Consider the following 16,650-nt stretch of genomic DNA (forward strand, 5'->3'; position numbering starts at 1 on the left):
GTTGTTTGAGAACGGGTCTTAAATACTCTTTATAATCATGGAGTCTATCTCTACCTATCAGTTTAAGCTTTTGGGTTGAACTTTTTATCATGGTATCAAAGCCAGTGCTATCCCTTTCACGAATGTGTCTCCACTCCCCATTAGTCAAATTTCACGTGTCATGGTCAAAATTTCACGGGCCACTCGTAACTCGGCTTGCACATGAGAGGAGGTATTGAAATATTGACGAGTCCATCCACCTGTCAGCTTAAGCTTTTTTTGTTGGATTTTCTATCATTTAAAATAGTTTTGGTCATTTACTATAGTAGTGTACAGATGAAAAATTCAAAGTACTATTAACTTATTGATGCGGATTTCCTTATTTTCCTTTAGTCCAAGGTAGAGATTAGGGACATGGGAGGAGGAGTCATAGAAGATTCATCATGGATAGCTTTCTATAGTTTTCCTGAATACCCTTCATTCGGCGCGAGTGACAGCTCGTGATACTCACGTGCTCGCCGATGGTGACGTTTTCCAACTTTCGATGGGAGTTGGGGCGGAGTTGGGGCGGAGTTGGGGCGGAGTTGGGGCTAATTGAGACAAATTTATACAATTTATGGGCTAGTGTGAGAAAAAAAACTACGTTTAGGGGTGCTTGAGAATCGAAGCACAACCTAAGGAGAAATTGGAATTTTTACCTTTTGTTTTGTCGGAAGGTTAAACAATTATATAAAAAAGTAACGAATTTTCCTATAGTCTAATTGAACCAAATGACAATGATTGAATCAAGCATGACTCAAACAAATGCAGTCCCAAAATATTTCCTAATCGTAAAAGTATCCCATATATTAATAAGAGTCGCTAATATGTCACGTTTTTAGTAATGGCATGACAATGCTTATATTAATTTGAGGTTAGAAAGATTACTTTTGATATGTTTAGTAATTATACCCACGCTTTTGAAATAATAATTAAGTAGTATCCCCGCTCAGTCAATTGCTTGAGTATAAAGTTCTTCATTAGAAAGTAACCCCTTTTAGGCACAATACATGGCTGTTCATCTTGGTGAAAGACCGTTCGATCAGTGAGCTTTATGCACTCTTCCAACGATAGCTCTTCTAAGGGAAACCTCCCGAGTGTCTCAAGCTATCCAGTCTAATTCAAATCTTGGTTCAAACACTACATTAATAGTGGTTACAATTTTTTTCTTATATACCTGAAAAGTGGTTCAATTATATTGATAAAAAAGGTAGGGAGGGATGATCAAGTCGGTAACTCCTCTGAGTGTTATCATAAAAATCTCATACTCGTTACAAAATACTCTATTTAAGTCATAATTACTTTGCATCATTAGTGATTCAAAAAATTTGAGGTTGATAAGCCCGTTATCGAGACTCCACCAATAGGATTTCACACCCGAAGATGAGCCAAAATTCATCTCTGGACCATTATCCGACACAAAATCTAAAGCAACTTAGCATAAAGACAACTCAACCACTCTCATAAACCAATGGGATGGAATGATTCTGAAATAATTGATAAGAATCAAAAGGTGGTGTTGCATCGCAATTCCCAAGGGATCTCCATCAAATTTGGTACAAATAGCAAGAAAACACAGACCGTATCTTTTAGACCACCGACATGGAATTATTCTGAAATAATTAATAAAAATAGAGAAAAGTGTCAAAAAAATTTTAAACCTTTTGGTTTGATGTTAATTTAGTCTTAAACTTTTTTTTGTGCCAATTCAGTCTTAAATTTTTTGCATTGGTGTCAATTCAGTCCTAAATCTTTTGCATTTATGCCAATTCAGTCATAAACAATTTGCATTTATGCCAATTCAGCCCTAAACCTTTTGCATTTGTGCCCATTCAGTCCTTTGAAACATGAATAGCTATTAGGCGGAAGGACTGAATGGGCACCAATGCAAAAGGTTTAGGACTAAATTGGTACTAATACAAAAGGTTTAGGGCTAAATTGGCACAAAAAAAATATTTATGACTGAATTGGCACAAATGCAAAAGGTTTAGGACTAAATTGGCACCAATGCAAAAGGTTTGGGACTGAATTGACACAAAAAAAAGGTTTAGGACTCAATCGGCACCAATGCAAAAGATTTCGGACTCAATTAGTACAAAAAAAAGTTTAGGACTAAATTGACACCAATGCAAAAGGTTTAAGACTTTTTTGACACTTTTCCCAATAAAAATAGGGTGGTGTTACTCAAAAGATCGTTGCTACTCAAACTTCATCCAGCATTAATTTTCCTGCTTGAACTCAACTTAATTAGAAAATCGGGATACTTGAGCTTGACTCAACTGGATTAGGTTGCCATCAATTTACAAATAAAACTCGAGCATTTTTGTAATTTTAAATATTTTGTATCTTATTTGTACAATTTTCAAAAGAATAGTTAAAGCTTGATCAAGCTTGAATTTAACTAGACAAAATGTTCGGAGTAGCTTGAAATTGACCGCGTCTCCAAATTAGGTGAGTCGATCTTGAATAGTCGTCGATCGATATCGACCCACCTGCGGGTAGCCTGACTCAATTTCATCTCTTTTACAGGTACTTTTGCCAATTTCTTTTGTACAAGTGGCTTATCTTTCTGTAATTAATGCATTTTGACCACATTTTAATTAATCTTTCTGCAAATAATGCTAATATGGCAACTGCAGGATGATGTCATGTTGTCCAACTCAACCCTAATCAAGAAAAATAAAAGAATCTGAAAAAATAGAAAATAAGGAAAAAAAAAAGGTGGCGGGTCGCTCCACTTCCCCTGTTTTCTTTTTGTTTTTTAATATGGATTAATACCGTAAAAAAACTCTTAACTGGTACACATATGATAAATTTATCCTAAATTAATTTTTTTACCACGAAAAATCCAAAACCGGTGCACATGTGATAAATTTACCTCAAACTAATTTACCCTCCATTAATACATAAAAAATCACAAATTAACTCAGTAATTTGACAGTAAAATTTAGCGGAAATTAACGAAGGATAAATTTATCATAGGTGTACCAATTTGAAATTTTTTGTGGTAAAAAAATTAGTTTATGGTAAATTTATCACAAATATACCATTTTGAGATTTTTCATGATATTAAACCTTTTAATATATTCATAAACTTTTTAATTTTTAATTTTAGTCAGGGTTGATGTGCCGAAGGCCATGTTAGACCTATGCCGCCGTGTCCATATCTTGCTGACGTCATGGATGTATTACAATCAAAGTGCACTAATTTTAAAGAAATGGAAGGTTAATATACGTGAAGCAATATTTGAAATCAAAAGTCGACCGCGGAAATTATATTTTCTTTTAGTGCTTACAAAATTAAAAAATATATTCTTACGTAGAGATGGCAATTCGTGTTGTGTTATATTAATCGCGCTGTGTCGTATCGAATCAAGTTGTGACACAAATATGACTAATCCGAATGCAACACATACGATCAACTTGTTGAACCGACTCAACAATAACATGGAACGCCTAATACAACCGATACGATTACGAAGCATGTCATCGTGTTGGGTATTGACACGACACCATAAATTAACATATATTTATGAATATATATTCAGCGATGTTCATAAGAAACACTTAGTACGTGATAACTTGTGTTAACACATTTAACATTTTTCTAAACAAAACAACATTAATTTAGATGTGCCAATTCGTATCCAAACGGGTTAAGCGAGTCAATCCGCGTAAAACACGATTTTTGTTGTGTCCTGAATCGGTCACTCTCGTTTATATCAAATCGAAACCTGCTTAATTATGTATCGTGCAAACTGATCTCGTTATGAATTGGAAGTCCTGTAGCAATGACACCTTTCTAGAAAAAAAAAGTCATTAATTTATGGTATCGGGACCACCTGGACAGCAAGGTGATGGCAACATGAACCATATCTTCTGCAGAATTATACGAAAATGTCCTTTGGATCTATTCATTTCTCACTCGGACCAAAATATTCTCGCAACAAATGAGCAAGAGAAATATAGAAAATAGCATAGTGGCATTACTTTTTGAGACCATAACCACAAGGTTTGTTTATAGTTAATAGAGGTAATTTGAGTATGATGGTTACTATGAAATCATGTGAACCACGAAATTAGACCAAGTAATGTTCATGCAAATTGTCGCAATAAACATTGTCACTTTTGGATTACATACATGTTATTGCTGTTGCTTCGCTCCAGTTTAATCCGGAAACCAAATTGAACCAGCCTTGACTGGTATGGTTTCTAATTTTATATGGTGAATCGTCAATGACTTGACCATTATACCACAAATTGTTCACATGATATGTTTTCCTAAAATAATAGTTATATTACTTAAAGTTTCTTTAAATTTTGAAAAAAAAAAAAAAAACAAGGTTGGCCCGGATCTCGGGTTGCTTTGGAATTAACCGGTTCGGTTTCAAGCCCGTTTCTAAGAGAACCGGATCATAGGGTAAGTTTCAAGTTCTTGATCTGAAATCTACCCATCTTGAAACGAATCACTTATGTCGCTCATAAGGTGCAATCTTATTATTTCAAGAGGACAAAAGATTCTTCTTTTTCATGGTGGCGCCACCACGTTCTCATTTTCCACACATGCTTCATTTGTGGGGGGTACGTAGACCGAATTTGGTTCATAGTTTTAGACAACCTAATCCTAATCTTGTAAGATTGGAGTCCCATCGGCCACGTGAACAAGCAGGAAATTTACAAAAGCAGAAAATTGAGGAATATTTGACTTCCGAGGGTGGCGACGGACATCCTTTTGAATTTTATGCTGGGTGGATGCGAGACAAGATGTGGTTCTAACTTTCCACGTACACTTATTTACATGTATTCTTAGTATCGTTAAGAATAGGATTAATATCACGAAAAATCTAAAATTGATATATCTATGATAAATTTATTTCAAATTAATTTTTTGATAACAAGAAACCTAAAATTGGTACACTTGTGGCAATTTTACTCTCAATTAGTTTCCGTTAAATTTTACCGTCAAATTTCTGAGTTGGATGACACGTCGTAATTGATGAGTATACCAATTTGGGGTTTTGTCCTCCAGTATCATTTTGTTATTTTTCATTATATTAATCCAATTTAACATAGGGTAAATTTGTCACAAGTATTACAGTTTGAAATTTTTGGTGCTTAGAAAATTAGTTTGGGGTAAATTTATCACAATTGTATCGGTTTGGGATTTTTCGTGATATTAACCCTTATGAATACAAAGTAACTCTTTCATGCCCTCCAATTCTTGAATTAGGTTGCTACGAATATGGATATGAACACCTCAAGTTAGAGAGGATGTAGCATCATCACTTGTTGAATCCTAAAATTGTCGTAGAAGTCAATGCCAACGTTGACGATGAAGGCGGGATCGAGTGAAGAGAAGAGAGAGAGAGAGAGGGCTCGGGGGACAGGGAGAGAGGCACGAGAGAAGCATGCATATGCAAGCATACACAAACAAACACGCACGTGGCGAGGGAGATGGAGGTGGCGAGGGCGGCGGCGAGGGCGCTGCGACGGTATGGTGAGCAACAGTCTTAAAGGGGGGAGTGGTGGTTTAGTGAGAGGAGGAGATGTTCAGTTTGGCAAATTCCTGAATAGTTACTGTAGACAAATGGCAGACACCTACCCTTGTGTTTAAACTAGGGACAGGACATAGCAACATACAATGACAGCCCCTTGATCAAAACTTGTGTTTTTGTTCCTTGATTTTTCTTGATTTTATTAAGTTGAAAAATGGAAAAAAAAAACCAATTGCAAAGAAGGAAAGGATAAGAAGTTGAAGAAGGACACCACTTGACAAAATTGAACCATGATGATATCCATCAAAAATAAATGAGAAAAAAGCTTCAAGATGTGGCCACCAAGTATGGCTCCCAAGTTGACAACCTTCTATTTTCAGGCTCTCTTTTCTTGCACCTTCCACTTCTCTGAAAGATTCCCGTGACATCACCAGAGTCATCATCTCTCTTATCGTTACCGTCAACTTCCTCTTCCTCAAAGACACCGTTTTCTTCCCAATCCTTTTCATCATCTTCCATCTTGTCATCATCGAGTGTTCTCTCCTCATCGTCCATAGAATCAACGCGTGATGAAGTGGGTTCTCTCAGGAAACATAGCCTAAGCCGGCCGTCGCTCCTTTCGGCTCGAAAATGAGGGTAACTCGACGGGGTCTCAACGGCTTCGATGACCAACCTTCCATCTTCTCTGTGAGGCCTAAGTTGGAGGGACTTCGCCCCGCTAATAGTAGTTAGCGGAGGTGGAAAACTGCGGTGCATCGGTTCCTTAGCCCCGACGTGTTCATGGGGCTTGAGCGAATTCCGATCCGAACTTGACCCGTCGGTCAGAACAGACGGTAGAACCGTGCTTTCGCTGACATGGTCGACAATACCAGTCTCATTCCCTAGATCCTCAGTGCACATCTCCAAGCTTTTCTCGTGGAGTGATATCGAAGAAAGACTCTTTGTCAAAGGAGGGACATAGGCAAAATCTTGCTTGTTGACTGGCGAGATGGGATTGGCAAGAAAGTTTCGGGTCATCTTGGGGTTTTCATTTTGCACTTCAGACCCTTTGCTGGATTTACCCAAGAGGCTACTCTTTGAGGGCACATCTAAGAACTGAGAGAAGAGAGCAGGACTCGGCGTAGTCAGTTTGAGCCTTATAGACACCGGCTCTATGATTTGGGGTTCCAGACACGACTGCAAACCTTGGCACACAATGGTTGCCATGACAGATGAAGGAACCAAGAGGAAGAGGCGCAAAGCTTGGAAATTTCAGTGGAGATAGCTGAGGTTTTGAGGTTGGGCCTTGAGGATTAAGGACTATGGAGAGGGAAGAAGACAGAGCAGGTGAGGTTGGGCAATGGGAGATGAGATGAGATGAGAAGGAGGGTGGGAGGGTGTGAATTTGTAGTGTGCCATGAAGGGGGTTGAGACTGAGAGGGAGAGGCTTGGAGAGGAGGAGCTCCTCACACCACTTGAAAATATATAACTCTTGATCGGCCACACAACACAAAAGGACAGGCAATAAATATAATACAAAAGCTAGGCCCTCTGTAGCAAAACAGATGCAAGGATCCTTCCTTGCTGAATCTGAATATGCTTTAGTTTTGTACTAGTCCAGTTTGGACTCGGAATTTCTCAGTAAAATATCCGCTTGCGATCGACCCGGTGAAACTCGGTCCAACCCCATTGACAGCGCACGGTTAACCGCTCCGAAAAGCCCTCGAAATCATCGTTTTCCACGAGTTGATCCGACTTCGCATGGGTACCCTTTGTCACTTCCAAAAGGAGATTGCTGAAATGAGAAACACAAAAGGGCATTGAGAGAAAACAAGCGTCTTTGACGATGTTTCCTCACGGACGGAAAGCCCCTGTTTTCCAGCCTTATGTTACTCATTTTGCTTGCGGTCAAAACCCGGAAGCTCTTGCATTATTTGGGCTTTAAAAACAGTTGCCAACCGATCCATCGCCCACCGACCGCAATCAATGCGTCGACCGGCCATCGAGTCTCAACGCGGAGCGGCAGATGAAGGCTGGACGCTCGTCCCGACGGCTTTGGTTGTACTGGCACATACGGATATGGTTGTCTCCTGGTCAAACCCCGTGAACTGTTGTACCTTGTGTAATTTTTCCTTTTTTTTTTTTGGTAATTTTTTTAATTTATATGTTTTCTAATATATGTTTCGATGCAACGACGGGGCTTAAACCGATGGTGTGTCGGAAGCCCCGAGGACGCGATTGACGCGGGTTCTCTATCTGTAAATGTGTTTCAATTCGTGTCTTGCAAGTAATGTCTTGAATGCACCGTTCTTGACCTTTAATTTGTAAAAAAGTAGCGGACATGGAAGGACGAATTTCCAGTTAGAAATTTAGATGGGTTAAGTTGTAAAGTATAATACTTGTCTTTTTTTTAAAAAAATTAGATTTTAGGAACGTTTCTAATTTGATTTCTCAAACGCTGGATGTATGATATAGCTTAAACATTTGGAATTTTGGATCCACTATTGAACACTTAACTTCAAAATGAATATAAATACCCAACACAACTAATTGAATTTAAATGTAAACGAGAAGCTCCAGCATCAAATTTATAATAATGTTAGTATCCTTTCGAGGACAAATCATTGAGGTGCTATGTCCCTGCTAGTCCTCCTCTTTCCATCCACGGATATAGTGCGGAATCTTTTACAAATCAGCACGAATATATTATATCAAGCAAAGCATTCATGATCTGATCATTTGGAGGTTTCTTTTTCCCCTCAAATTGATTTTCTTCAATCTTAATGTAAATCAAATTGTTTGCGTTCAACTTCCACCGTGATTATAGGAGGGTGATATCTCTATGTATATTGTGTGAAGTATCAATGAAAGGGGTGCACATCATTGACTCAATTCTTGTTTATCTATATATCCAATCCATATTTTACTAATGACCAAGGTTCCAAATGGATTCAGGATAGAATCGGGAATCAGAGGGATCAGTCTAAACCAATCCTCTTTTTCAATATGGAATTTGACTCGGGTCAAACTATTGGTCTTAATTATTTTCTCTGTTTGGGCCGACCTAGGTTGCAGGCCTCAACTTGGAGCCCAAAATAGCCTTGGAACCCGAAACCTCCGTAAAGTCTCGCTTGCATTAATTGGACTAGAATAATAGGAATCGGAATATATAATAACAAGGAATCAAAATGATAATTAATTCTTGAATTATCACGTTTGGTAAGTCTTGGAATAAGAATGTAACATATTTACGATTTAAATATTGAGGTTGTAATTTACCATAAATATAAGCAAAGTGAATAGAGTCATACATGTATCTACCATATCACGTTTTCTTCATATAGAAGTTGTCGAATTCGAAACTTAATTATTGGTCCAATTTAATGTCACCTTTCAAATCCATTTATTTCCATTCCTTTCCTTTCATTCCCACCCCCTCCTATGTTAAAGGATTCATTTCGAACTTTCAATATCCACTCCCTTTTTCATTCCGAGTGACCAAACGTTAATTAGAAATGATTGATGATTCTATTAAGGGAAAATTACCAAACAATCCTAAACATATTGTAATTGTGCCAATTCAGTCCATTCGGCCAATTTTGGCTAGCCGGCACTGACATGATGCCGGTTGTCCAGCCAACTCTTACGTGGCAATTTTTTAAATATTTTTATTTTTTCTTTTATTTTTCTCTTTTTTTTTCTTTTTTTTCCCTCCCTTCATCTTCAACCTCTAATCGATTGTCGGTTCCGGCGATTGGCCAGATGCAGGGGCCGGCAAGGTTCGACTTTGCTGTCGCTGGGCGAGGTTGACCTTGCCAGTTGCCGGCGAGCTTGTCCTTGCCATGCTTGGGCAAGGCTGTCCTCACCGTCACTCACGAGGTTGAGCCTCGCCCTCACCAACGGTAACTGGCTAGAGGTTGAAGATGAAGGGAGGAAAAAAAAGTGAAAGAAAAGAAAAATAATGAAAAATATTTTAAAAATTGTCACGTCAACGTCATGTGACAACATAGGATATGAATTAGCACAAAAAGAAAAGGTTTAGGACTGAATTGACACGGTTGCAATAGAAAATGACTGTTTTGGTAATTTTCCTTCTATTCGCGCTCCTTTACTTCCATTCCGTCTCACTCGGGATTTTCACCCCAAAAAAGTGAAAATCTCTCACCAAAAGGTTTGTTTTTGGTTTTTTATGGTAATGAGTCATGTGTTGATCACGAGAAATAAATTCTTGAATTTAAAATGCAAAGAAAGTAAGTCTGCATTGAACGAAATAAATGGAAAGTTAAACCTCATTTGTTGGGGTAAATGCATTGAAAGTCATAAAATTTGTCACAAAAATGCGATCTAGTTCTAAAACTTTCAAAAAGTACCATCAAGTCCAAAATTTATCATGAAAGTACAATTGATTCTTAAAAACTTTTAAAAAGTGCAATCAAGTCATAAAACTTGTCATAAAAGTGTAATTGAGTCCTAAAACTTTCAAAAAGTGCAATCAAGTCCTAAAAATTTCATGCAAATCGTCGCGATAAATGTTCCCACACTTGGATTACAGACACGTTATTGCGGTCACTCACTCAGGTTCAATCCAGGAACAGAATCAAATCAACCTTGACTAGTATAGTTTCCAATTTTATATTGTAAATCGCCAATGCCTTAACTACCACACATGGTATGTTTTCTTAAAATAGTAGTTCTATTAACTAAAGTGTGTTTAAAATTTAAAGGAGAAAAAAGGTTGGCCCGGTTCTTGGGTTGCTTTGGAACCAGCCGATTCGATTCCAAATCGGTTCTTAAGAGAACCAATAACCGAATTATAGAATTTGTTCTAGCTTCTTGATCCGAAACCTACTTACCCTAAAACAAATGATCCCTATTACTCATCGAGATTATTTTAAGGGAATAAGTACACTGAAAGTCTTAAAACTCGTTACGAAAATGTAATAAAGTTCTAAAACTTTCAAAAGTGAAATCAAGTCCTAAAACTAGTCACGAAAGTGCAATCGAGTCCTAAAATTTTCGAAAAGTGCAATCAAGTCCTAAGAATAATTTCTATAAGTAATCATTTCATTAATTTATAAATTGAACATAATTCAAATTATTTCAAATTCTATAAACTATATAAAAATATTAATTAATTTAGATAAATATTATTTATACATCACGCATTCTGAATCAAGTAAAGACTATGGGTTTGCAGCAAGTCACCAATACATCCATTTCATTAGAGATTGATGATCTTTAACAATACTTTCTAAGGGATAGTTAGCACAAGATGGTAAACAACAAAGTTTTTTTTTTTTTTGATAACTCAGGAACCCTCCGCATGGCCGACAGCCGGAGGGGTAAACCTGGGGTGACGCTAGCGCAGGACCCACCACCACGGCGCCACACTTAAGAATCCCTAACGACAACAAAGTTTGATTTTGGAAAAATACAAGTTTTAAGACTTGATTACACTTTTTGAAAAAAAATTTAGAATTTGATTGCACTTTTGTAACGAGTTTTAGGATTTGATTACACTCTTTGAAAGTTTTAAAATTTCATTGCACTCTCGTGACGAGTTCTAAAATTTCGAGTGCATTTTTCCCCATTTCATGAGGACAAAAGATTATTCTTTTTCATGATGGCGCCACCATGTTTTCATTTTCCCCACATGCTTCATATGTGGGTGGTACGTAGACCGAATTTGGTTCATAGTTTTAGACAACCTAATCCAAATATTAGAAGACTGGAGTGGCATCGGCCACGTCGAACAAGCAGGAAATTTACAAAAGCAGAAAATCGAGGAATATTTGACCTTTCTGAGGGTGGCACCGGACGTCCTTTTAAATTTATGTTTGGTGGATGCGAGACAAGATGTGGTTTTAACTTTCCACGGCCACGTATTTGTACGTAATTTTCAGTCTCGTTATGGATACAAAGCAACTCTTTCGGAAAAATTATCGAAATTTTTTTAAAAAGGTGGCCAATTCAATTTCCAATTTTTCAATTGTATCAATTTAGTACTAAATATTTTAACGATCTTCCAATTTAATGCTAAACCTTTTTATGATTTGTCAATGTAGTTCTTCCGGCCAATTATCCAAACAATCGGTTTAGAACTAAAATGACAAATTTTCAAAATGGTTAGGACTAAATGGACACATTTAAAAGGTTTCAAACTAAATTGACAAATCGTCAAAATGTTTAGGACTAAATTGGTATAACTAAAAGGTTTATGACTAAATTGATTGCCGTATAATAGATTTATGACAATTATCCAAAGTCTTTCATGCCCTTCAACTCTCAAATTAGGTTGCTCTATACATGGATATAAACACCTCAATTTAGAGAGGATGTAGCATAATCACTCGTGGAATAGGTGGTCTATGTTCACTTACCACCGTAGATATCCAATATAAAAATTGTTGTAGAAACCCTTGCCAACGGTGACGATGAAAGCCGGAAGCTCTAGGGAGGGCGAAGAGAGGCACGAGAGACGCGTGCGCATACGCAAGCGTACACAAACAAACACACACACGTGGGGAGGGAGATGGGGGCGGCGAGGGCGGCTGCGATGTTACGGCAGGCAACGGTCTTAAGGGGAGAGAGCGGTGGTTTAGTGAGGGAAGGAGAAGTTTAGTTTGGCAGACATCTACTCGTGTAAACTTAGGGACAGGAGATTGGTAACAAAGAATGGCATCCCCTTGATTAAAACATGTGTTTGTGTTTCCTTGATTTTTCTTGATTTTATCAAGTTAGGAAAACCAAAAAAAAGAAAAAAAACCATTGCAAAGAAGGAATGGATAAGAAGGACAACACTATACAAAATTGAAGCATGATATTCATTATAAAGAAAAGAGAGAGAAAAAGCTTCAAGATGTGGCCACCCAGAGTGGCTCCCAAGTCAACAACCTTCTATTTTCAGGCCCTCTTTCCTTGCATCCTCCACATCTCGGAGAGATGCCCTTGACATCACCAGAGGCATCATCTCTCTCATCATTTTCATCACCATCTGCTTCTTCTTCCTCGAAGACACGGCTTTCTTCCCACTCCTTTTCATCGTCTTCCATCGTGTGGTCGTCGAACATTCTTCTTCATCATCTACAGAATCACCGCATGACGAAGTGGGTTCTCCCAGGAAACATAGCTGGAGCCAGCCGTCGCTCCTTTCGGCTCGAAAGTGAGGGTAACACGGCGGTGTCTCAATGGCTTCGATGACCAACCTTCCGTCTTCTCTGTGAGGCCTAACTTGGAGGGACTTCACCCCTCTAATAGTAGTCAGCGGAGGCGGAAAGCCACGACGCGTCGGTTCCTTGGCCCCGGCATGTTCACGGGGTTTAGGCAAATTCCGATCGTACCTCGATCCATCGGTCAGAACGGACAGTAAAACCATGCTTTCGCTAACATGGCCAACAATACCAGTCTCATTACCTAGATCCTCAGTGCACATCTCCAAGCTTCGCTCGCGGAGTGATATCCAAGAAGGACTCTTTGTCAATGGAGGGACATAGGCAAAATCTTGCTTGTTGAAATTGCTCGTCATCTTGGGGGTCTCGTTTTGCACTTCAGACCCTTTGCTGGAGTTACCCAAAAGGCTACTCTTTGAGGGCACATCTAAGAACTGAGAGAACAGAGGAGGACTTGGTGAAGTCAATTTGAGCCTTAGAGACACTGGCTCCACGATTCGGGACTCCAGACATGACTGCAAACCTTGGCACACAACGGTTGCCATATCAGAAGAAGGAACCAAAGAGGAAGAGGGGTACAAAATATTTGGAAATCTCAGCAGAGGTAGCTGAAGTTTTGAGGTTGGGTGTTGAGGATTAAAGACTATGGAGAGGGAGGAAGATGGAGCAGGTGAGGCTGGGCAATGGGAGATGAGATGAGGAGGAGGAGATGGGAGGGTGTGAATTTGTAGTGTGTCATGAAGGGGGTGGAGACTGAGAGGGAGAGGCTTGAAGAGGAGGAGCTCCTCACACCACTCGAAAATATATAACCCTTGAGCGGCCACACAACACAAAAGGACAGGCAACAACATAACAAAAAGCTTTTTGTCATAGGAGGAATTATAGGTGGAGGAGGAGGAGAGTGAGGGAGGAGTGATACGGCGGATAGAAGGTGGTGGTAATCGGTTGTTGTTTGTGAGTAGTAGGGAGGGGTGTGGGAGAGCTCTAGATTTGCTGGTGTTGTTCCGGCCTTGTGACCTCTTCTTGATTTTGGCACTTGCATCCGTTAGTTTAGAGAACATTTTTGGGGTGGTTCCTATCATGTTTGCGGCTAATATAGTCGTTGATACTTGAGATCGAGATCGTGCAATGCTCTCTCGACCTGATGCGATGCTTGATTCGCTCGCCCTATGGTCAAGTCGTCTGAATTTGATCGGATCCGGCCTTATTCGTCCATTTCTTGGCGGTGAAGATACAGAGGAGTGATGATGCCGTATATGCAATTTGACGATTTCTCGATCTAATGGTGGATATCCGTGTTAGAGATAGCAAGTATCACCTAGAGGGGGTGAATAGGTGATTTGAGTGATTTTGAAGAATTTAAAGCGGAAACGATTTATAATCAGTAAAGTCTGAACAATGTTTAGATTCTGAATGTGCTAGTGTGCAGTGTAAACTAGGGGTGAGCATGGTCCGGGTTGGGCCGGTCCACCCCCTAACCCTAGGACCAACCCGCACAGTGTTGGTCCTCAATTTTGGGATCGAGGACCGCCCGTCGGTTCCATGGACCCGCCCGAGAACCGGACCGCCGGTCCGGTCCGGTTCCCGGGTGGGTCCATGGAACCGGTCCCACCAAGTTTTCCTAGAAAAATAAAAAAAAAATATGTGGACCAACATCAGATCAACGGAACAAAAAGAAAAGAACATAACTTTTCATACAATTCATATACTATGATCGGTTCTATTAACCACATCATCCATAAATCAAGTGGGTACCCATCAAATGAGTGTCCAGAGATAAGAGAGCAGAGAGTTTTGAGTGTCTAGTTACGTTTTTCTTTTGTTTTTTTGGTCAGATTTTTTTAATTAAAATTTTAAAAAATAAATATATTATTATTATATTACCGGTCCGGTCCGGGTGGGCGGGTGGGAGGTTCCACATTGGGAACCGGGAACTGGACCGATACCCACCGGTTCCAAAAAATTGGAATCGGGAACCGGACCGGTCCCCTTGGGAACCACCGGTTCCGGTCCGGTCCCGGGCGGTCCTGGGCGGTCCTGGGTTTTTTGCACACCCCTAATGTAAACAATATAATGAGAGATTAGGGATAGAGAAAACTACACACAAGAAGTTATAGTGGTTCGGCTTAGATCAAGCCCATGTCCACTCTCCCACGCCGACAGCCTATTGGTTGGATTCCACTATGTGATCTAAAGGTATTACAAGATCTGAATGATATCACTCGGTGAATGATAGAACTCACAATCACTTTTACAAAATGTCTCTCAAAATCTCAGTATTTAACTTAGAAAAGACAAGTAATAGAATCAGAATGTGCTCAAACTTTGGACTTGTTGATTCTCGATCTCGTTCGCTACCTTTTGCTCCTCATTGGTCTCATTTTATACTACTACACTTCCAAACTAGCCGTTGGACAGTCTTCAGAGGATCATCTTCCAATCTTTACCTTGAACAGATTTGTATAAAATGGATTGAGTAGCCGTTGGTTGACAAAATCTGAATTCCACTAAATCTGGTCGCCCATACAACCAGAATCTTGGTTTCCATAAGTAGAGTATTATCTGTTGTGATATATAGTTGCCATAATGTTTGATTGTCAATCAATTAGCCTTAGATTGAGTCAATCAAAACTTTCATTTTGTGAAATCCATGCAAGATTATTAACTGTTATGTTTCGTTCCGAATAAATTCTAAATCTAAAGAATTTCTGGTTCTTGCTTTACAGTCAGAAATAAAGTCAGCGTAGGTTTTCAGTAAAGTCTGAGTCCTTAAAAAGTAGAGCTGAAGTTCTCTGACGTCTTAAGATGAAGTCTAAGTATCTATTTCAGTAGAGTCTGAACTTCTTGTTCTGTAACTCGTAGAGTCTGAAATTTTCTTCTGAACCTCGTAAAGTTTGAGCGTCCAGAAAGTTAAGTTCTCTTGAAGTATTAAAGTTGCCACTTCCAGAATATATTTACCTGAATCAAAATACTTTAGAGTAAATATCAGATTTACAAGATTAATATGGATAGTTTTGTCAACTTCAAAATCTATTAAGAAATTTCCTCAACAATTCGCACTTCCCTCCCATCATGTATCCCTCTTGTACAAGAATTCAGTCCTCAATTTTTTTACTTTGTTAACAACAACTTATTCTCATCAGTCAACCAACCTATCAATGTAAAATACAAAACACGGTCTCTAGTCGCGTCTACTTAGTTAACTAAGGCTAGTTACCAATCTATCAACCAACCCATTGATTCACAAGAAGGATCCAAACAACTCTCATTCCAATCTTGCTCAAAATCGATTAAACTTTACGAATCACTCGTTTGTGACACAAGTCGTTGCACTAAAATGAGAATTCTGAAAGCGTTTTGACAGGTAAATTACATGATGCCAAACGAAAATTGAAGAGTTCCAGCTTCTAATTTTCAAATGAGCTTAAAAGTGATATTCACGACCTAAACATTACATTGCTATAGCATTCTATCCCATCAAAATTCATACATTTTGATCAATTTCAATGGTAATTTCAACCATAGTTTCAATCAATTGTTTGACATCCAATGCCAAATGGCCCAGAAGCAACTATCTTAAAGATGGAGCCCAGAATAATCGTCTGTCCCCTGATGACAGACATTGGACTCGATTAGGGGAAAAATCTTAATAATTATGACATATTTCACAAAATAAGTATATCTATAGTGTTCATGTTCTTCTTACTTGTCGTGAAATAATGCAGAAATTAACAGATGGTGCAATTCATTATCAAACACAAGAGATTCATAATTACTATGTAAATCGATGAAGACCAACAAGGACACTAAAGATCTAAGTGGTTCAGTCCTAGTGCTAATACACATGAAGAGTTAGTCGCAAATAATCCATTAGATAGGAGAATTATGAAAATAAAATCAATCACTCTCGTATTTCCCAAGCCCGAGTATACAACTCCTAACAAGTTCTCGAATTTCTCTTACCAAGTTTTATTAAAAAATCCTTAGGC

General features: G+C 38.8%; 2 protein-coding genes across 2 annotated transcripts; both read right to left on the reverse strand.

The window, feature by feature from the left end:
* Positions 1–5,394: 5,394 nt before the first annotated feature.
* On the reverse strand, positions 5,395–7,357 carry LOC130135824 (protein FANTASTIC FOUR 3-like). Its single transcript, XM_056305617.1, has one exon. It carries the CDS (start codon positions 6,717–6,719, stop codon positions 5,841–5,843), a length of 879 nt encoding a protein of 292 aa, XP_056161592.1. The 5' UTR covers positions 6,720–7,357; the 3' UTR covers positions 5,395–5,840.
* A 4,921-nt stretch (positions 7,358–12,278) lies between these two features.
* Positions 12,279–13,445, reverse strand: LOC115688714 (protein FANTASTIC FOUR 3-like). Its single transcript, XM_056305616.1, has one exon. The coding sequence runs from the start codon at positions 13,204–13,206 to the stop codon at positions 12,379–12,381; it is 828 nt and encodes a 275-aa protein (XP_056161591.1). The 5' UTR covers positions 13,207–13,445; the 3' UTR covers positions 12,279–12,378.
* Between the last annotated feature and the right edge of the window lie 3,205 nt (positions 13,446–16,650).

This window comes from Syzygium oleosum, unplaced genomic scaffold (assembly GCF_021117445.2).
Source record: "Syzygium oleosum isolate NSW1041296 unplaced genomic scaffold, Sole_v2.1 Sole_v2.38, whole genome shotgun sequence".
NCBI classification, from domain to species: domain Eukaryota; kingdom Viridiplantae; phylum Streptophyta; class Magnoliopsida; order Myrtales; family Myrtaceae; genus Syzygium; species Syzygium oleosum.